Source organism: Aedes albopictus, unplaced genomic scaffold (assembly GCF_035046485.1).
Source record: "Aedes albopictus strain Foshan unplaced genomic scaffold, AalbF5 HiC_scaffold_55, whole genome shotgun sequence".
Lineage (NCBI taxonomy): Eukaryota > Metazoa > Arthropoda > Insecta > Diptera > Culicidae > Aedes > Aedes albopictus.
This window is the reverse complement of record NW_026917365.1, coordinates 46450-70245: the sequence shown is the minus strand read 5'-3', so window position 1 is coordinate 70245 and position 23796 is coordinate 46450. Positions and strand designations below refer to the sequence as shown.

The following is a 23796-nucleotide window of genomic DNA, read 5'->3' as shown; positions in this document are numbered from 1 at the left end:
ATGTTTAACTAACGTGCAGTTTCCACTGCATGAAACATTTATTCGCCATTTTGTTCAACATAAACTCTTGTACAACTGTCGGCGCCTTTGTAGCACATTTAATCAACTGACATGCTTATTAATGATTTTGAATTGTTACTTGGGTTCCTACAGTTTCCCTCGGGGATTCTTCCAGGAATTCCCTCGGGTATTCCTCGACGAATTCCTTTCGGAGATTCCTCCAGCACTTCCCTCGGATGATGCTCCTGGAATTCCCTCGAAGGTTCCTGCAAGAATTCCCTCGAAGATTCATCCTGGAATTCCCTCGGAAATTCCTCTACGAATTCCCTCGGATGCTCCTCCAGGAATTCAGGAATTCCCTCGGAGATTGCTTCAGGAATTCCCTCGGAGATTCCTTCAGGAATTCCCTCGGAGATTCCTTCAGGAATTCCCTCGGTGATTCTTTCGGGAATTTCCTCGGATGGTCCTTCGGGAATTCCCTCGGAGATTCCTTCTGGAATTCCCTCGGAGATTCCTCCTAGAATTCCCTCAGAGATTCCAGCTGAAATTCCCTCAGAGATTCCTCCTGGAATGCCCTCAGATTCCTCCTGGAATTCCCTCGGTGATTCCTCCTGGAATTCCCTCGGAGATTCCTCCTGAAATCCTCTCGGAGATTCCTCCTGGAATCCCCTCGGAGATTCCTCCTCGAATTCCCACGGAGATTCCTCCTGGAATTCTTCGGAGGTTCCTCCTGGAATTCCCTCGCCTCCTGGAATTCCCTCAGAGATTCCTCCTGGAATTCCCTCGGGATTTTTTTCTTCGGTCAATGTTATATTTTCGGATGAGCATTGTGGAAATTCGTTTGATGTTATATTTTCCGGTTCAGTATTCACATATCTCCACGCAGCCTCTTCATAGTGCTTCTTAAACTGTCGAAAAAATGACGCTCTTACGCTGTAGTTTCGTAAGCATCCCTTAAAGTTTGAAATGTATGTTGAAATCGAAATATGCATTCTTCTCAGATGCTCGTAAAGGCGGTGTACCGAGTTAGTCTCCCACGCACAGCCTTTTACAATGCAACACATCATTTTGACTGTTATTTTAAACGAATAACGGAATGCAGCGATTGTAGAGCGGGATCTTTCTCAGCTTCTTCTGTATCGAATAGATACGATGATAACAACCTTCAAATTGCGACTGACTGCTGCGGGTACTCGATGTCATATGTTCTGTAGATCTTGATACATATGTCCAGCGCTTTCAGAAAACTTGGCAGCTTATACGAAACAACGTTGTTCCATACTGTGAAGCTTGTTGTAGGGTTCTTCCAATCCTCGCCGTGTACTATGATGAATGGTGCAGAAGGAATGCCTTGGTCTCTGAACCCCTTGAAAAGCCTCGCGAGACTGGATTCAAGATCTGCAAGTTACTTCACGTGTATAACTACACCTTCTTGTGCTTCACTGTAAGATGGTTTCCAACGTTTCTTACCGGTGCACTTGATATGTATCCGAAGCAGGATATGAGCCAACATGGTGGTAATCACGAAGCTACGAGCATCTGGAAGCAAAAACAAGAGACAATTGGCTTCTTTAGCGTTGTTGAGATAATTCCATATTCTGAATCTGCATGCCAAACAGAGCCGAAATCCAAATTTTCATGAATTTTGGTGCCGGGAACCTGTTTAAAAATCAATTTGAAATTTGTATGGGAGCGATTTGTCGAATCACCCCTCGTCGCATTTTGTACTGGGTGGAGCTGTCAAACAGTTACCCAGCTGTCAAAAAGTGATTTTGAAAAATCTCTTTAAAATTAATTTTAGGTACCAAAATAACGTTTTAAAATCTGCAAAAAATCATAGTGGCTCAGAAAAAGGTGCTCTTTCGTATAAAATCAAAAAATCGATACATTTTTCTTAATTTAAAAACCCAATTGACAATTATGATTCTGACAAATATCTGTAAATACATATTTGGAAGAAAGCTTATAATAAATCTACAACTTTAAAACACCTCCTAATATTGAATGAACGAGAAACTTACCTTCAGAAATGTCTGCTGCATCCAAGCTTGTCAGAAGAGCCAGCTGCGTCAGCCACTTCAAGTCGAAAAATTTGCTGGATGACCGCAGCGAATCCTATCTTTCTCTCGAAAAAAACTTCGTCTTTTCCCGGGAACTTCTGTGAGAAATCGATTTGTATCAGTTAATACATATGGTGGTGGTTTCTGAGTGTCGGGTACTCCGCCAGTATTGCAGCACACGTCCGGTTTGGAATCTTAGATACTTCTAAGAGCCGCCAGGGGCTAGACCGCTTCCACCTGATTTTAAGCTCTTCCCACTTGTCTTGGTTATGGGCCTGGCTTTCACTTGATGATATTCAGAAACTGAAAATAGGTAAAAATTAGCGAATACAAAACAGTTTAATCGGATTTTTTACCATCCGCACTGGAGTTGTCGCCCGAATTTTGAACTGAAGTAGACGCTTCGTTTGATTCCCGTTGCGAGCACTGTTGTACTTCTTTGAAATTGACGTTTCTGTCATACAAACGACCTTTTGCTTGCTTGTTGATCCGTTTCCTTTTTCCTGAGCTATCCGTTACAAATGTCAGTTGATACCAGGTTTCCTGCAAACACGGAAAAGATGTAAACAAATTCAATAATTTAGTTTTCCATCATAGTGAACTATTTAGGTTTTACTTCTCTCTCTCGCTCTCTTCTTGGCGTACACTGGGACAAAGCCTGCTTCTCAGCTTAGTGTTCTATGAGCACTTCCACAGTTATTAACTGAGAGCTTCCTCTGCCAATGACCATTTTGCATGTGTATATCGTGTGGCAGGCACGAAGATACTCTATGCCCAAGGAAGTCAAGGAAATTTCCTTTACGAAAAGATCCTGGACCGACCGGGAATCGAACCCGTCACCCTCAGCATGGTCATGCTGAATACCCGTGCGTTTACCGCCTCGGCTATGTGGGCCCATAGGTTTTACTTCTAAACATTGAATCGATAATTCTAGAAGTACGTATGTGTTTTTTTTGTAAACAAACATGTATTGGTCGTTGCCGAGCCCATCTCGATCCGCCCACATTTCACCATCAACAAGAGCACACATCACGAAATCTGTTAGTGGGTATGATTGAGAGTTGGAAAATCCCAGACATGTTTGTTTACAAAACCTGTCATGTTTGTTTACAAAGTTCGTTCGGGTATAGGGCACTGCACTGTTTTGATTTTGTATGGGGTTTTGAAGTTTCTTAGCCTTGTTGTTTACAAAATTTCTGTAGGAGTGAAAGAGAAGGAGAGAATTTTATGCAGTGACCTATATCTGCTTCAGTTCTTTAGCTCTGTCCAGCAACTCCGACGACGTCAGCTTCGAAAATCTGTGCGAAAATGTGCGTGACGCATTTTTGTCTGATCTCGGAAGAAACGGCACTTGATTGTAATAATTCATTTATTTATCTTTTGATAATTTACAAACATAATTACAAATTCAACTTATTACCTATATCTTAATTTAATCCATTCTGAACATTTTCGTTTGAATTCTTGAACACTTCGTACATTTTTTATTTCATTTAGTAATTCATTGAAAATTCTAATTCCTTTATAATATATCGACTTTTGTGTACTTGTCATTGTGAACGGCACAACACGCAAATCATTATTTTGTCTAGTCCTATGTGAATGAATATTTCGTCCTCTTACAATAATATTTGTCAAGTACTCTGGCAACATGTGTTTTGTCAGTTTAAAAATAGTCGTCATTACATTAAAGATTATTCGTTCTTTGTACTTATTGATTATGGCTTGCCCTTTCGAAGAACTATTGTTGAGCAAAAAAGTAGCGGTGCATGATTCACGGCTTCGAATCCTGTGAGATAGTACTGGCACTAGGACCTTGCGTAGTAGCTGGAACTGATGAAATATCGACAAGCTTCGGCAGTCCCTGGAAAGAAGTACAGTTCACATCAAATACCGGTAAGAAGCATATTAGTTATCTAGAAGCTAGTCTGGAAGTACCTGCGCAACCCTCCAATTATCCAATTCGTGAATAAACTTCGTTCGCTCTGCGAGGGAAGGAGGAGGAATCAGTTCCACAATTTCCTTACGTTGAATAATTCTCAAAGTTTCAACAGTGTACGAGTTGACTGAAACGAAAAGAAAAAATGCTGAGCGCTCAAGAGATTTACATATTGGCAAAACTCACCGAGAAACGTTTCGATTGTAGTCTCCGAAACACCAAATGTATTTAAAACAATTCTATCACCTGAACTTCTTCGACTGAAACTTTTTCCACTTCTAATTCTTCGATTATTTATGTCCTGCTCGGATTCAGCCATCTTCACTTTCACGTTTTACAGGTGGTTTTGGGGGTTTTGGTTTCTCACTTCATACACTGAAAAAAAAACTTATAATTTGAAACAAAAAACATAAACACTGATTTAAATTCATCACACAAATTGAAGTGACGCATATTTTTGTTGAATCAACCATTTTGCCGGTTATTGATTTGGCAAAAATAGTAAACTAGATTTTTGATTTGTTTTAACGAAATATATTATTGTTTCAAGTCGAATGGTTGAATAGTAACTAATATAATAATTTTATCAACGCAACAAACAATTTTATCGTTTTGAATAGGTGAAAATTCTTTGCGTGTATAGCAAACAAGTATAACTTTCAATTTGTGCTGAAGGAATTAGTATTTGACAAGCTTTATGGTAGGTAGTGATGGTACATCGCCGCTCCACCCAACATCATTTTTGGTACGGCGCGTTTTGGTACCCACTTTCTGGTCGGTTTACCCTAACTTGCTCCTGAGTTTCGGGTGTGTGGCTCGTGTGTTGCTAGTGCTTATTTCAGAAATTACACATTCCAAACGAAATCGTTGTTTTTGATGATTGTTTCTCTTTCCTTATCACTTTGCACGATATTATATGTAGCAGCGAAGCAGTGTCGATGTTTCCAGCGCATTTTTTCCATGAATTAAGCAATCAAAACAAAAACATTGGACGCCATGTTGAATTGAATGCTGGGTAGATGATTCTGGTCCTTCGTCATCCCCCTGGAAAAACCCTAAATTGATTGATTCACCTCGTAAATAATTTGGCTAAAATGTTGACCAGTTACTTCTTTTATGATGCCATTCAAAATATGGGGGTGGACTTGAGAATCAGAGAACATTTTTGAAAACATGGACAGGCCTAATTAATTACCATTTCGACCTGAGTCTGAGCTAAAACTGGGAGTTTACCTTGAAGTTTACCTTATCGTGCAATACGTTTCACATTTAAACAGCTCCAACACATTCTGAGCTCCTGTTCACTTCGTACGGCGCACGGTGCACCAAAAACAAAATGAGCCAACGCCGAAACGGCGAAAAACCACCCCCAGAGCGGCGACGTGAAGCATCATGGACGACAAATTTGACCACTTGGGCACACATTTTGGCGGAAAAAGTCGCGCACCAAATCGCGGGTGATGCCGCGAACCGACGCAAAAACGTTCATCGACTCTGATTGCTGTTCTCCGGCTACGATTTTTGTACTGAGAACCCGGCCGGTTTCAAAGCGGATCTACGCCGTTGGGCCAACCCCGAACACACGGCAACACTCTTCGTACTCTTTCTGCGGGATATCACGAACAGTAGCGGATATTCCCCATTACGTTAGTTTTAGTTAAGAACCATAAAATAATTTCGAACATTCTTAGTGTACTTGTAAAAGTTTTGCCCGGGAGTTCAGGATCGTTGGGAGCAATCGCACAAAAAATGGGGAGCACGCGCGTGTTTTTGTGGAGCTGCTTGTCCGCCCCACAATCGAAGTGGATGCTTTCGCTTGGTGGTGGGTCGTTCGTCTGCCTCAAACTGTTGCCTCTATCTTCTGGCTCTCGAAAGAGTATCTTATACGGGCAATACAAACCCTGCCTCACCGTACATTTCATATTCACTGGGAACAGCATTGAACCGTGTGTTGACTAATGGGTAAGAGCAAGATGCAGCAACTTCGAGTAAGTTCAACCTGCGTCGTTGAACAGGACTATTGTGTAAATAGGTACACTGAAATAAATTTTGTTGTTGTTTCCACCGAATCCATGGTAAAATTAAGAACTGTACCAACAATTTTCAACCGAATGCAAAATTCTGTTAATTGTACTGAAACATTGTCAATATTACCATGCGTGAAGTACCATTGACTGAAAACATTCTTGATGTTACTATTTTGACATTGTATTTTTGACCATGTTTATCTAAGACGCGCAACATTCAAGTCCACATGGTTGAAATTACAATGCCCAAATAGTAGAACCAAGAAAGTTTTTAGTCAACAGTAATACACGCATGGTAATATTGACAATGTTTCAGTACAATTAACAGAATTTTGCATTCGGTTGAAAATTGTTGGTACAGTTCTTAATTCTACCATGGATTCGGTGGAAACGACAACAAAATTTATTTCAGTGTAGTAAAATGTAGAATGGTGTGTCAAAGTGTGTTGAATAATTTCTTATCCTCATTAAGAGAAAATTTTTCAGCAAATCAAAATCCTCAAATCTACGAAACATTGCAAACTTGTCAGCAATCAATGAGAACCAGTAGGTATGTGACACATTCTACCGTGACGTTACAACGTTTTGACGCATTCGTAGTCAGATTTTCCACTATAACTCATGAAAACGAGCGTAAACCTCAAAATATTTTTTCATATTCGGATTCCTTGTAAAATTTCTGATATATTTGACCTATTGAACATTTAGTTTTCATTAGAAAAACGTGTTCAAAATGCGTATTTGTAGCGTGACGTTACAACGCGCTAGAATCTGACCCTCTCTAACGCGCTACCAACATCTTAAAATATCTGCTCGGATTTTTATAATATTCTGAATTATTTTTCCACCATTGAAATTTATTGGTTTGTTCTTCAATTCAATGGAATAAAACATTTAAGTTTCGGATTTGTTTTTGGATAATCGACTTTTACATTTCGTGACGTTACAACGCCCGTTCATTTTCAAACAGGGTTCTGCTCGCGTTGTAACGTCACGAAAATGAACATCATGTGAGAATCAGAATAATCAGCCAAATTTATCCGAATTTGTGAATATATCATTGCATTATCTTCACTGCTTCAAGGGGAACTTTATTCTATTGAAAATCCGTTTTGTGATAAATGGCTCGGGGGGCCAAGTTATTGCTATCAATAGTATGAATACTTCTTCATGAAGGTTAATGACACCGGCACCCATCTTCCAAAGACTAGCGCGCTGAGATCCATTATTTTGCACCGCCAGATATTTAAATTTTTCAGCATATAACCCATAACGCCGGCGAATTAAACATTTTTTCAATAGTTTATGCAATGTTATTGATTCATTTAAAAACGCTTTAAGATGTGCGAGCAGTTATTGCTTTTTTTGCACCGTATTCGACCCCCTGCAGAAATTTTTTGTCACACCACAATATGTTCCCACCAGTTTAAGCATACATTGGTTCGTTTCGCTGCTAGAAATTTTAAGCGTCGGTTACACTTTTTGGGTGGTGCATGGAATAATCGGTTTGTTTACTTGCTACTTTCCTTGGTGTTTGACGTGTGAACAAATATTTTAGACGATTGAACATTTGCACGGTAATCTATAAAGCAATGCAAGATGCAATATTGAAACAAAGACATACCTGAGGATCTGCATACCACTTAGGGGCATCAATTTCTGTGATTCCAGGTACAAATAGACCTAATTCTGTCAAAAAATCCATCCTATATACACTGTGGTGCATAATTGATGGGACAAACGCTGATTTCCATACAATAACTGATTAGATACTGTAACTATAGTTTGCTTTGATGGATTGAGCTCAATTTTTGACACGAAACTACAAATATGCTGAATTTTACGTGTACGAAGTATAAAATGTTTTTGTTCACAGGTCTGGGCGTGGCAAGCCATTGAAAATATTGCAAAAGTGATGGGACAGCGGCACGCGTGTAAATCAAAGGGGTACCGCTGTCCGATCACTTTTGCAATATTTTCAACGCATTGCCACGTCCAGACCTGTAAACGAAAACATTGTATACTTTGTATGCGTAAAATTCAGTTCCGTGTCAAAAATTGAGCTTAATCCACCAATGCAAACCATAGTTACAGCATCTCAAAAATGGCCATTTTGTATGAAAATCGGGGTTTTTCCGATCAATTATGTACCACAGTGTATGTCAGAGTCATAATTACTTAGAGAGTTAAAGCCTTTGGCAAAGTTGTTTGATAAGTAAAAAACTTACAGCTGATTTACTATTGGATGTGAGATTCAGACACACTGGGCGACGGTAATTAAAAGTTTACAATAGTTTAAAATTTCTCAAAAAGTTTTCAACAAATTTTGACTAGATGAGAAACTTTTTTTTTGGCAATATCTTTGGGTACTTTATAAGAAGTGACAACATGTTGAATGTTTTTTGAATAAATATAAAATGCATGATTTTTCAAAATTTCAACTACCACTAGTCAGTTAGAAACTTGAACCAAACGGCTTTTAAACTGAAAAATCTTGACAAGATAAACAACTTTTCCAAAGACATCAACATTCTAAAAGTCTAAAGTCTAAGTAATTAGAGTCCTGAGATATATGAGTTTAAATTTCGTAGGTGTTACGTCTGTTTGTCGGCGATTCTTGTTATACCAAAAATAGATGTAACACTGACGTAATATCCATCCCATATATTTCAAGATCCTAACTATTTAGACAGTTGTTGTCCCTGACAAAATTGTTTGGCTGGTCAAGAACTTTCAATTGATGGGCCGTATGATTTCAAATCGTTCCACTACGAGGCGCTAGAGGGCATACACATTTTTAGTTTTACTCATCTCAGGATCTGTAATTTCTACAACATTGGACTTGATTGGTTAGCTCTACACAAAGATGAACGCTTTAAGCAGAATTATATTTTTGACTGTTGTTCTATTAACTCTTATATCTAAGGAATATGTAAATCAAATCAAATTCAATTTTGAAAGTTGAGAATTATATGTTGATCTTTGATTACAATTTGATTTGAATACAATATATCCAAAGTGAAAAAAGTTCCAGCTTGTAGAATACTTTTCAAGAAATTCTAATCCCTTGCCTGCTTTTGCAAAATGGAAACTAACGTCTTCTAGTGGCAAAAACTCGCATCTATTGGTAAATCAACTGCAAGTCGTTTACTTACCAAACAACTTTGCAGAAGAAATCGTATTTCTATGCAATAGGGTTCCTGAGATGTATGAAATTTAAAATTGGTAAGTTCTTCAGCGCCGCCTGTTGGTGGAACTCAAACTATCCATCAACTGTAAATCTTTGACCAACTTAATAACTTTGTAATTTCGTCAGTGTTTCGTCTGTTGGCCACTGATATCACAGAAATTTTCGGTTTGAGTGGTATTTGATTACGATTGAAAAATTTTACAATATCGTAGTATAATTACATCGTAGATTTTGGATGAACACCATCTCCCTCGTCCTTCAAAACTCTACGTAGTTTATGAACGGGCAATGGTACGCAATTTATAAACGATATCTTGAAAAAGAGCTCATACACAACGAGAACGAAACTGTTTTAAATATAGAACTACGTTTGTCCAATTCAGAAGCCGTCCAAGCCAGAAAGATTTGGTCTTTTCCACAGAACTTTTTTTCGTGACGTTACAACGCAAACTTCAACCAGGTGAAACTCAGGCTTCCGTGAACCGATTTTCTTTCTTTTAGTTTCATTTGAAAGATCTTTTCGAGTACAAAGAGCATACAAAATTTCAGATTTGTAACGTTTTCCGAATTTGAATAAAATTTGAAAATGTTGATTTTTCGTGACGTTACAACGCAATAAAAACCCATGCTATGATCAGCCATATTTCAGAGTTGTAAAGTCTTCCGATTAAAAATCTTTTTATGCTAAAAAATCTACATACATTTATCTACAAATGATGGAAGACTTTTGCAAAATCAGTGTGTTGCTGTTTAAAATACGACAGTTTGGATGAAAAGTGTGCCTAAATGACTTAAAATCACGATTTTAATGTTAATCTTAATCGTCGTTCAATTTATATTTATTGTCATACTAATATCATGTCGAATACATTTTTGGATGGCAAAATTAATGAAGAATGTGATAAAAATGTCAAATATGCCATAACTCAACTTTTAAAAATTGTCATTGATGATACGGGGCCCGTAGAATGTGTCATGTACAGATCTGATCCACTAGTCATTTGATTATTAACTGCCATCAATCGCCCATTCCACGGGCGCTGTCCATAAACTAGGGTGACAAAGGGTATTATCGGCAGGTTTGTTCTCTTCGTCATGGGGGGTTTTTGTGAGCCGAATTGCCTGAAATTTGGGCATATAACTCAGCTTGGTTGGGAAGGATTTGTGGCCAGCTTTGAGATCAACAGGTTTAAAAAAAAAACCCCATGACGAAGAGAACAAAACTGCCGAAAATACGTTCCCCTATGTAGACTCATTTTTTTCCATCTAAGACGACCCCCTCTTCCCATCGAAACTTGTATGGACCGTAGACTGGCCTCTTCCTTTCAGAATCTACGTAGATTGTGGACAGGCTCGATTGTAATGTCGTTGGTTTTCCAACAAAATCAATATTGAGGAGATAGGGTCTTATACCATTTGGGCAGGTGTACCTATTTTGGGCACTTGCCGCTATAACTAAGTCAATTTCAATCCAATTGATTTGAAATTTTGTTCTGAGTTAGGGACATACAGTACACTGAAATAAATTGTGTTGTGGAAACTACCGATTCCATAGTAAAATTACTAACCGTACCTATGATTCTGAACAGACAACAAAATCTGTTAAGGTAACTGAAACATGCTTGAAATTACAATGCATTGTAGTAAATGCAACTAAAAGCATAGTCGTCTCAACAACAAAACTTTGTTAATTTTTGCAGGACACGCATTTTACAACACAGTATGGTGAAAATACAATGCTCATTTGTTAAATTAAGATTATTTTTGGTTATGTTAACTGCACTGCAAGTTAAGTTGACAGTGTTTTAGTGGAATTAACTGGAAATTGTTGTCGGTTGAGAATCATAGGTACGGTTAGTAATTTTACTATGGAATCGGTAGTTTCCACAACAAAATTTATTTCAGTGTATGTAACTCTGTACAAAAATTCAAATCAATCGGTTTGAAATTGACTTAGTTATAGCAACAAGTGCCCAAAATAGGTACACCTGCCCAAATGGTACAATACCCTACGTCTCGAGCATCTGTTCACCAAGGAGGAGCGGCTCAAACAGCGTCTGTTCTGGCACCCAGTAGTGGCTGAGTATGAAATGCTCCATATAGCCGAGGCGGTAAACGCACGGGTATTCAGCATAATCATGCTGAGGGTGACGGGTTCGATTCCCGGTCGGTCCAGGATCTTTTCGTAAAGGAAATTTCCTTGACTTCCTTGGGCATAGAGTATCTTCGTGCCTGCCACACGATATACACATGCAAAATGGTCATTGGCAGAGGAAGCTCTCAGTTAATAACTGTGAAAGTGCTCAAAGAACACTAAGCTGAGAAGCAGGCTTTGTCCCAGTGAGGACGTAACGCCAAGAAGAGGAGAGGAGGAAATGCTCCTCCACCGGAAGCTATACCTAAGGTGGCAGCCCCCCATGGTGGATAGGGGACCTTAGGCCAATAACCTACTGTCTCCGAAACCTAAAAAACCGTTACTGAAACCGAAAATGAAAGATTACGAACTGATTCAACGGCAACGACTTTTAGCGCGAAACGACGGACAAGAATTGGAACTTAGAATGTATTAGCCCTAGTCCAGCAGGGTAAACTGGCACAACTAGCCAATGTACTCTGGCCTACGAGGTGAACACGCTCCTCGCCACCGTGGAGTTGGTTTACTGCTCAGCGCTCACTCCCACGTTGCGCTCATGAAATGAGAACCTATTAATGAAAGGATAATTGTAGCCAGATTCGGAAATACTAGTTTACGCAACAAGGTGCAACGAGTCGTACATTTATCCAACGAGGCTTGCCGAGTTGGATAATTGCGACGAGTGCTGTAAAAATCGAGTTCTGCACCGAGTTGCGTTCAACGTTTTTTGCAAGTTCATAAATTATCGCTTGAGGATAGTTTTTAACAAAACTTTTGCATCAAACTGCACACTGATGCTCAAAGCCATGTTTAAGAAAATCTGATCATAGCAGGTTATACAGAGTAGTTGTCACATTTTTTTAGAACTGCGTTCAGAAAGCATCAAGAAGTTAATCAAAACTGAAAACAGTGCTGTAATGGTTCATTACGCAACGCAAATCAGTGCTGTAATGAACCATTACAGCACTGTTAATTTAGTGTGGGAAAGTAGGCCTTTTCCTGTCAGATTTGCGTGAGGTAAAACAGCCTATTACGATGAGAAATTGCAAAAGTTCTTTACAACTTTTACGTCAGAGACATCGACGAATATCTCGTGGAAAATTGCTTGCTACGACAGCTTGCGGACGACGCCGTGGTTTCTATCACCGGACCAGATGCCGAAGATCTGCAAGGACCACTGCAAAATACCTTAGACAATTTGTCTGCTTGGGCTGTTGAGCTGGGTATCGATTTCTCTCCGAAGAAAATTGAGTTAGTTGTCTTTTCTAGGAAGCGTTATCCAGCAGATCTAGAGCTTCAATTTTTGGGTAGGGAACTCACTCAAGGTCTTTCACATATGTATCTGGGGTTCTGGTTCGACTCTAAAGGCACCTGGGGAAAGCACATTAATTATCTGAATTAGAAATGCCAACAACGAATAAACTTCATGCGTACCCTCACCGGAACATGGTCGGGTGCCCATCCGGAAGATTTGATAAAGCTTTATCGTACAACGATACTGTCGGTTTTTGATGAATACGGTAGCTTTTGCTTTCAGTCCGCCGCAAAAACAGAATTACTGAAGCTAGAGCGTATCCAGTATCGTTGTCTTCGGATCGCGTTAGGCTGCATGAGCTCGACGCACACAATGAGTTTGGAGGTACTAGCAGCAGTACTCCCTTTATCAGACCGTTTCGTGGAATTGTCGTTAAAGTGCCGCATCCGCTGTGAGGTGCTGAATCCATTGGTAATTGAAAACTTTGAAAAGATGATCGAACGAATTCATCAAACAAAGTTTATGACAGTGTACTACTCGTACATGACTCTGTCTGGAGGTTAACCCTTCTTCGAATGTTCTCAACCGTGATTGCTTCCAAGACTTCTCCAATTCCACTATAGTTTTTGATCTGTCCATGTTGCAAGAAATCCGTGGAATTCCAGATCCGCTCCGATAGGAGCACATTCCAAAAAAATTTGCAAGCAAGTTTGATTAAGTCAGTTACGACCGAAGGTTTTTCACTGACGGGTCAAAACAAATGATTCCACTGGATTTGGTGTATTTAATGAGCTTCATAGTGCCGCCCATAAACTTCAAAGTCCTTGCTCAGTATATGTCGCAGAATTGGCGGCTATACTCTACGCATTAGAGCGAATCGCCTCTCTTCCCTCTGATCAATATTTCATTTTTACGGATAGTCTCAGCTCAATTGAGGCTTTTCGCTCAATGAGGCCGGTGAAGCACTCCCTGTATTTCCTGAGCGAAATTCGATCAATTTTGAGTGCTTTTTCGTATCAAGCATATAATATCACCTTGGCTTGGGTCCCTTCGCAGTGCTCGATCCCGGGTAATGAGAAAGCGGACTCGCTCGCCAAGGTGGGCGCTATGGAAGGCGATATTTATGACCGTCATATCGCCTTTAATGATTTTTTTTCGATTGCTCGTCAGCATGCTTTGGCCAGTTGACAACAAAAATGGAATGCAGGAGTGCCCAACTCTGGTGGTTACATTCTCATAGGTATCGAAGACGGCGTCGTTCAACGGGTTGGACATGGGTCGAGATTTTATCAAGATAATGTGTCGACGTATGTCTAATCACTACTGTCTGGGCTTGCACTTCTATCGAATAGGGCTGACAGATAGCAATCGCTGTAGCTGTGGTGTAGACTATCATGATATCAACCATTTTGTGTGGGAATGCCCCGAATACGGTATTATCAGATCCAATTTATGTGTATCCCTCAGGGCCCGAGGGAAACCAGAAAAGGAAAACATTAGAGATGTGTTGGGTAAACTTGATCTTGAGTACATGAAGCTTGTGTACGACTTCTTGAAAAAAGCTGAAGTTTTCATTTGATACCCCCGTCTTGTTGTTCTACTTGTCCATCTCGTGTCCCTTCGAAAATCGTTTGTTTGTATCGTTACAGGTTGTTTGTCCACTCTACAATTGATCAGCAGCAATACACCACACCATGCTGCCACGTGTGAACGAAAAGCCCCCATCATCCTATCCTTTCCTCAAATATTTTTGTTCCCCATAACCTCGACGAAACCGCGAGTTTTACGGTTCTTCAAAACTAACATCAGGTAACAGATATCAGAAGGCCGGCTCTAGAGGCACGTTATCGTCCATTTGGGACATTTGTGCCATCGCCATTATAGAAGCCTATTTCATCATCTACCTGAGGGAAAAGGAAGGAAATAAGGATAGGGATGGGGATAAGGACAGGTAGGGAAATAGGAAAAGTACCCTGGAAGAGGATACTAACGCATAAGCGTACCACAATGGGTTCAAACAGCGCCCTGAAAAGGGCACTGTAACAACGCATAAAGCGAAATAGAGCCTATAGCTCTTTACCGCAGCGGGTTAAGAACAACAGAATATCCTGAAGATTCAGGTCTCTGAAGTCAGTTTCACTTAATAAGTGTTTACCGAATATTCGGGAACGCAGTTGCGCAAAAACTGGACAGTTACATATCAAATAATACGAAGTTCCATAATCGGATTCAAAGCTATCACATGCAAATGAATCAGCTTGCTGAATATTTGCCATGTGATAGCTGAGTCGGCAGTGGCCAGTCAATGCTTTGACCAGAATGCTGCAATTCTGCTTTGATAGATTTGTAAGATACTTCGCCACCCTTGGAGATGGCTCAGTACAATACAATTTGGTTTGGCGACATGACTCCAAACTATTCCAGTATTGTCTGTGTTGAGTAGCAGCCCAAGAGTGAATCTGAAGCTTTACCCAACACTTCGATATCGGAATAGCTGGCTCAGGGCCAATGAAGTCATGTGATGCTCCAGGGCGAGCTAACTCATCAGCCAATTCATTTCCAGCGATGGAAGAATGGCCAGGTACCCATACAAGGTGGACAGCGTTTGCTGAATTCAGCTCCTCGATTTGAGTTCGACAAGCGATAACTATCTTCGACCTGGAGTTGGCCGAAGCAAGTGCTTTAATAGCAGCATGACTGTCTGAACAGAAGTATATTGCTTTGCCCATTACGTGCTGCTGAAGTGCTGATTGCACTCCGCACATAAGAGCAAAGATTTCGGCCTGAAAAACGGTGCAGTATCTACCAAGTGAGTAAGACTGATACAGCCTTAGCTCACGAGAATAAACACCAGCACCTACTCGACCTTCGAGAAGGGAGCCATCAGTGTAACATACGATGCCGTCTGAAATACTTCTTTCCAGATATCCAGATGTCCACTCTTCCCGGGAAGGGAATTTCGTGGAAAATTCCCAATATGGAAAATTACAAGCAATCGTAAGATCACTTGGAGCAAGGACAATTTTGTCCCAATCCACCAAAAGTGGAAACAACGAGGTGTGTGTTGATGTGCGGTTCATAGGAATTTCCTCTAGTAGACCGAGTACCCGTAGGCGGTAAGTGCAAGACAGTGCTTCTTGTTTGAGATGAATGTGTAGTGGAGCAACGTCAATGAGAACTTCGAGCGCTGCCGTGGGAGTTGAAGAGAACGCTCCAGACATCGCCATTAAGCACATCCTTTGGAGATGGCCTAACTTTGATTGGACCGTTCTCATTTCACCCTTTTGTCACCACACAAGACATCCATAAGCCAATATTGGCCGAACAACAGTTGTGTAGATCCATTTGATATACTTGGGTTTTAGACCCCAAGTTGTACCAAAGGGTCGCCGGCATTGCCCGAAGGCCATACAAGTTTTCTTGATTCTGAACTCGATGTGAGGTGTCCAGGAAAGCTTGGAATCAAGAATGACTTCAACGTACTTTACCTATTCAGTCACATCGATTTCAGAATCAAAAAAAAAACAAAGGTCGAACGCCATTACGGTTTCGCCTTTCGGTAAAAAGAACAATAGATGTTTTACTCGGATTAACCGAAAGGTCATAATGGCGACACCAACCCTCAACTACCTGAAGGGCGCTTTGCATCAGGCCGAAAAGGGTGGTGATACCATATATACCATGACTCCGTGCGGCTTCCAATATGGCATCGAAAGGCACATTGTCAAAGGCACCCTCGATATCTAAGATAACACCCAAACAAGATTGCTTTTGAGCAAATGCTTTCTGGATATCGTAAACAACCTTGTGTAAAAGAGTCACAGTGGACTTACCAGATTGGTAGGCATGTTGGTTCACATGAAGAGGCACGTTGGCCAGATGAACATCACGGATATGTGATGATCCACAATGCGTTCTAAGCATTTCAGAACAACTGATAGGTCTGAAACTCTTTACTTCTTCATACGACGCACGACCCACTTTCGGAATAAACTTCACAGTAATATCCCACCAGGATTTGGGAATATACCCTGTAGCAAATCTGCAAACAAGTATTTTTTTTCAAAACATGTTTGAAATGATCAAATCCCTTCTGAAGCAAAATAGGATAAATCCCATCTGGCCCAGGAGATATGAAAGGAGCAAAGCTATTAAGTGCCCACTCAATCGATTCTATAGTTACGATACTCCGAGCCGAAGCCAGGGAATCGTAACTACAAGAAAAGACATCAGGTTCATCCGAAGATGTAACATCCACACATCCGGGGAAGTGTGTGCTGAGAATAAGCATTCCAGAACTTCCTCATCAGAGGAAGTCAGATCGCCATTTGGCAAACGAATTTCGTTCACTCGGAAATCCTTAGATTTCGCAAGGATTTTATTTAACCGACTGACTTCACTCAAACTGGAAACATTTGTACAAAGGTTTTCCAGCCGGATCGTTCAGCAGACCGGGGAGCTTTCCTGTAGGCCTTGCGAGCCGACCTGAAAGCCTCCGAACCAGCCGAACGACGTCTGTTCCAACTCTTTCTACATTGTTTCCTGAGTTTCGCCAGATCTGAGTTCCACTAAGGGGTTCCTCTTGTGATCTTCACAGACCGTAGAGGGCATGCTTCTTCAAAAGCTTCCATGATGAAGGTCGTTGTAGTATCAACGGCGTCATCTAAATCACTTGGAGTGTCAATGGATGGTGAGTGTCCATAAAATTTGGCTGCAACCGAAGTAACATTTAAATGTTCAAAAAAGATCTAGCGATGGTCAGATAAAGATTCTTCATCTGACACATGCCAATTGGTCAGTTCGTGACTAATTCTGCTAGAACACTTCCTCTCTAACACTTCCTCTCTAGCAGATACCATGAAGGTTGGGCGGTTGCCTATGTTAAATAATGCAAGATCTGTACTACTTAAGTACTCCATCAAACTGGAGCCTCTCAAGTTAATGTCTGAGCTGTCCCAGATGACATGGTGAACATTAGCATCACTGCCAACAATTAGCAGAAGGCCTTTCGAAGTACAGTATGCGATGACTTGTTTGAAAGCATCCGTAGGGGATGGTTCATCATGTGGTAAATAAACCGAACAATAGACGAATTTCCTGTTGAGGTTTCCAACAGATACATCAATTGTGATAGCACATACATCTCTGGTGGTTAGTTCAGAAATGAGTGTAGCAACTATTGCGTTGTTGACAAGCACACAGGCTCGAGGCATGACACGCGAGTTTGCCATTTCATGTTTTTTGAAAGTAGCAATAACCGGGTTCACAAGGTTTCCTAAATAGAAATTCCCCTTACGGAAGTAAGGTTCTTGGACCAAGGTCACTTGGGCTGAATCATTTTGCATAAGTCTGCAAAGATTGATTGTTGCTGTTCTTTTATGCTGAAGATTGATCTGAGCTATCCTAACCATAGCCACTACCCAAACTAGGCAAGATTAAACTCTTCGCAACAACTGACAGCAGCAACAAAACCAGATCGGTATCGATTGGAAAACGCCAAAGGCGAGGATACACAGACCTACACTGTGTAAATCGCATAATGCGAAATCATATAGGTGAAAATTTAAACTAATTAACAACATCTTCAAAATCCCTCAAGTGAGACTAAAGAAGGGCAGCCGTTTGTCTCGGAGAAACACAAGGTCCACTTCACCATTGCTCCGGTTAGCGCAGTAAGGGTAACATACTGTGGAGGGCGCCCTGGTACTCCACAGGCTCCGTTTGCAGTTAGGTTTTTATTAGACCCCCCTAGCCATTCATACCTAGGCACGGTAAGCATGAAGCCGCATCACAACATGAATTAGGGGTCACCTGTTGGTGGACTCTTACCACCGGAACAGGCGGTCCGTAGTGCTTTTCTTAGCCAATTGAGACAATCGCTACAATACACTACACAACTATCTAGGCTGATCGAGAGAAGAAGTTAATATTGATGATCAACTTCATACGGGCCCGAAAAGCCGACAAAACGGTTTTTCAAAAGTAACATAGTTTATAAGTCAAAAACATGAAATTGTAAAAAGTTTTGACTGAATTCGGCTCCGTTATGCCTGTTGGCGCATAAACCTTAAATAAATCATTTAGCAAAAAAAAACACAGTTCCCCAAAGTTTTGCTCAAACAGCATCAAATTGGACAAGGAATTATTTTATACCCACGCTTTCTGCGCCATTTTCAAAGGGGAAGACAGCTTTTGTTCTGAAGCCCACTCTTGAGTTATGCTTTGAGCAGCTCTCTGAGCAACTCGTGTAACTCGAATTTCAAATGTGCATAGCAAGCCGTGGGAATTTAATTGAAATCTGTCGTCCCACTTCGCTGAGATGATCAAATTTTGGTCTACGTGGTTTATGAACAGCCCCTACGATACAATCAAGTCAAATGAATTCAATTCCAACTATTCATACTATTAATACGATTAATACGATTAATGGTATAATAAGTACGTAACGTATGCTTGAATGCACGCAACTATTTGGTATACTTTTGTTAGGTACAACTGTTTTCAATCTTCCAACGATTGAAATCATACGGTAACGGTAGTGCTTTGAAGGAGCGTTCGCCACCAAACATATTCATTTCGACTCGATTGTCCTCCCGCTCGCAATGGAGCCGGGTTGTTTTGAATGCAATACCACTGACTGAAACGTTGTTGTTTCAATATGATCCATTGTGGAATCCGGAGTTGGTCAGTCGAGGAAGATTTGAAATCGTTACCACATAGGCAAAAGTTTCCGATTATTATTGCTTTCTTTTGAGTAGAATTTTAAATAATTTGCTTGCAACGTTTACCCTTTTCGACAAATAGTTTGAGCGCATTTCGAGTGGAGTATCAGGAATGGCAGAGCATGCGAGCAACATTTTCGCGCCGGCCGGCCGTTACAAGATGCGCAATGTCCCATGCAACAAAATGGCGTGTTTTGTTGTAGCGCGCACGTAGAGAGGCGGCGAACATACAAGTTCGAAACTGAATCCCAACCCGATTAGAAGGAAACTCAGGAAACTACACTGGTAGACTTGTAAGCTTATACTCTATCTAAATTGCCTAGACCTAGACGTAACTGAAGGGAGCTGAAATGATTTACAATGAGAGTATCGATTCGATCCAAGGCTATTCTATTCTCGTTCTTCCAACAAACGAAACGTTCTAATACGATACACGTGACGGTTGCAGCCGTTGTTGTAGCAGGTAACATGTGGATGAAGTGACTGGGAATAATCATCCCGGTCGGTCGTCCGATCTCCGCGAGGAAGAAATTTGTTTTTACTCTTTCTACCAGTGAGACCGCCTGGTAGTTGAAAATAGGAGGTAAAGCTACCACGACAACAGCCGCACCAGGAGCTACCCGGCTCTACTCTTGACTGTTAGGTATCCGTCACTAATTACGTAACATTAATATTGCGGTTTTTAATATTTTCTAGTCTCAACGTTTGTTTCGAGCAAAACAAATTTGGATGGACTAGTGCCCCCCTTTAAACTTACATGATATTTACCATAATACATAATACATATTTACATGATTCATGAACGATACTAGCGTATGTTCATACTAGCAAACACAGGTAAACACGATTATTTATTAGGTTGCATTAGTATGGGCACTCGAGTTGGATGGAAACCGAACCGTCTGTCTCTACTTCTGTCGCTTCTGCTGCCCTGTGATGCGTATTATCGATTGCTCTCATTGATGCCTACCTAAAGATGTCCCCCGTGATTTTGATGTGTGCGCTTTATAATATTGAAAATAGGGGCGCTACTCTCTCTACAACGACGAATAAAATTCGCCATGTTGCACAACCTTTTATTTATTCAAAGGGGCTAAAAAAATCCAATTTTATTCATTTCTTTCCGCAGATTCCAAAAGGCATGCATCAAATATGGCGTCGCCGATGTGGACCTGTTTCAGACAACCGACCTGTGGGACAAGAAGAACATTGCGCTGGTCACTACCACCATCTTCGCCGTCGGAAGAGCGGTAAGTGTGTTAGTTGATACATCATCCCTCAAGCACGTGATTCTTGCTTTCGACGTTTCGTCGCTTTGCGGACTCGAGATTCACAATCCATCGCTAGAGAACCACAGACGCGTAGAGCCACCTTCTGATGGAACGCTCAGCCAAGATACGCACCAGTAGGCCGTTAAACTGACGGTTCTACAATTCAAAAACCAAGTGATGAGCTCGGGTTATGAAGTCTATGGTGATTTCGCTCCGCTCACCGCCTGTCACCTTGCCAAAGGAAGGCAGGCGGTTGAATATCTGATGGTTTTTCGGTGCGTCGCTAATCACTCTAAAAAGTTCCTCATTAATTTGATGACGATCGATTGTGGGTAGCGCACATGGCCGAAATGGATAATGCGCTGGTATTCAGCCTGATCGTGCTGTGGGTGATGGGTTCGATTCCCGATTGACAAGTGAATCTTGATATGTGCAGTAAAACACAGTGGAAGTAACCTTTAATGAACACTGGTCTTGAGGCGAGTTGAAATTGGAATGAACAAATTATTCTTAGTTTGTAGCAATCAACAAGTTGCTAAGTGTCTGATACCAATGGTGCCTTCGATGCCGATACTCTTAATCGATCAATCCAATAAATTTCCGAAGCTCTTGAAAATGAGTAGAATCTGGTGATTTTGTGAATACATCTGCTAACTGCCTACCTTACCTTTGATCACATGGTCCCGCAAGAAATGGTGATTGATGTGTTTTGCTCGCTTACATTCAGCATTTTTGGCCATCGAGATATGTACATCCGTGATTGTCTTCATAGATGGTGAACGGTTCTTCTAGCGACCTCACTTCCAGGTCGATAAGGATTCCTTTCAATCACATACCTTCCGAGACAGCCAGGCTCAACGCGCCGTATTCCGCTTCACTGGATGATAACACTACAGTTTGTTGCTTCCTACTGGTTTATGAAATAGTGTTTCCATAGACAGGAAAAATGAAGCCAATCACTTTCTATCAACTGCATCTGAGGCCCAATCTGCATCAGCATATCCTAGCAGGGTGGGAGTCTTTTTTTCTTGTGTATGCTAGCTTCAAGTTCTTCGACCCTTCCATGTAACGACCTGCTCTCTTCAAGGCTTGCCAATGACAGTTTCCAGGGTTCTGCTGATATCTGCCAAGGTATCTAACGAAACAGCTGATGTCGGGGCGAACACATACATAGCATGGTATACATGATACTGCCAAGTAGCACCCTATATGGCTGGGTAGTTGGCTTTCCATCAGCATTTGGAAGCTGACAGCCTTTCTCCATAGAGTATCTTCGCACCTGCTACATAATATACACATGCAATATGGTCATTTTAACCCTTTCCCGCCCATGGTGTCTGTAGAGCACCATAACTTTCAACCCTTGTATCTCTGAAACTAATGAAGTTTTTTGAATGTTTTAAATGGTAAATCATGATTTCACATGTTGTTCTCTCTCTAAAGGCATTACACTAAGTATGCGCATACAAATTCAATGTTTTTGTCAAAAAAAGTTTTTACGAAAAGCTATTTTTCGACAAAAAAAATAATGACCAACTTTGACGTTGTAATTAATGGCATAGTTATCCTCAAAGGTTGAAATAAAAATAGTTCCCTAATAGACTTACTATTTATTTGTATAGTCATACGTTGAAAAGAACTGAAATGTGTATTTAAGACCTTAATTTGATACAATATGAATGGTGCATATATGCACCACTGGGCACATGGCGTGCAAAAAATAAGCAATTTTCCAATGTAATCATTGTTTGCATCCCATTCTAGAATTCTGGTGGCATTAAAGTTCGAAGTTTTTGAGAACAACTTGTCTCGAATTGTAATGAATTTGTATAAAACTGGTTCGGAAAGTGATTTTCTTGGATTGTCAAATGAAGCATCCTGTGATTTGACCATTTTTAACGAGAAAAATCATGAAATAAAGTTCTCCAAATGCCTGGTGGTGCTCCAGAGCACCACCTCATATTTGAGTTGTAATAGCCTTAAACGATAATTTTGGCATAGAAAATAAGGTTTTGTTCTACCATTTTTAGCAAAAATAATAAAAACTATTTTTAAACACTAAAAGAAGTCATGGGCGGGATAGGGTTAACAAAATGCTCTCAGTTTACAACTTTGGAAGTGCGTATAGAACGCTAAGCTAAGAAATAGAGGAATACTCATCAATAAATTCGCTCTCTTTTCCTAATTCCAGTGCTACCGCCATCCGGAGTTCCGCGGCCCGTACCTCGGTCCGCGTCCATCTGAAGAGAACCGCCGTGAGTTCACCGAAGAGCAGCTGCGTGCCGGCGAGGGTCTGATTGGGCTGCAGGCCGGCTCCAACAAGGGAGCCACCCAGGCCGGACTCAACTTTGGGGCCACCAGGAAAATCCTGCTCGGAAAATAGGGTTTCAACATTGATTCCCGCAGATCATCGGCACCATTAAACAAATTTGAGTGAATTAAATTATTTATTTATTAACACACCATTGTATCTGTTAAAGTTGGTCATTTGTAGCCAATGTTCTTGATTGTTTGGAGTTTCGCTCTCGTTATGATTTCGAACAATATATTTACTAGATGCATTCGGTGATCTACGTCACTTTGAGGTAATCAACAACGAAAAAGTATTGTTTTCAGTAAGGACTAATAAACTACATATGAGCATGGTATCCATATGATAAGATTTCAGGAGGCTGACTCATCCGGTATTTGTTTTTGATATGAATACTGCAATTTGAATAATATGGTATGCTTTACTATGTTCCAAAATTAAGTCTAACGAATCGTCTTTTTGAGACCTGGTTGAAGAAATCCATACTGGGGTCTGGGACCATTTTGGCAGGAGGATCTATTTTGGGCACTTGCTGCTATAACTCTGTCGATTTTCAACCGATTGACCTGATTTTTGGGACATGATCAGATATACACTGTGGTGATAATTTATCGGACAAACGCCGATTTTCATACAAAATGGCCAAGTTTAAGATGCTGTAACTATGGTTTGCTTTGTTGGATCGAGCTCAATTTTTGACACGGAACTACAAATATGCTGAATTTTGTGTATACAAAGTATAAAATGTTTTCGTTCACAGGTCTGGGCGTGGCAAGGCGTTGAAAATATTGCAAAAGTGATCGGACAGCGGTACCCCTTTGATTTACACGCGTGCCGCTGTCCGATCACTTTTGCAATATTTTCAACGCCTTGCCACGCCCAGACCT

The 23796-nt window shown here is 40.7% G+C and overlaps 1 protein-coding gene and 1 pseudogene across 1 annotated transcript in view; one reads left to right on the top strand and one right to left on the bottom strand.

The window, feature by feature from the left end:
* The window catches only part of LOC109397703 (muscle-specific protein 20), a gene marked incomplete at its 5' end in the record, with an annotated part of 31725 nt that extends 8375 nt beyond the window's left edge, over positions 1-23350 (top strand). The window contains 2 exons of the mRNA XM_062843803.1: positions 20457-20577; positions 22790-23350. Of these exons, the coding sequence (XP_062699787.1) occupies positions 20457-20577; positions 22790-22981 (313 nt within the window). The remainder of the gene's footprint in view (positions 1-20456; positions 20578-22789) is intronic.
* Positions 486-19824, bottom strand: LOC134284695 (uncharacterized; annotated as a pseudogene).
* Positions 23351-23796: the final 446 nt, after the last annotated feature.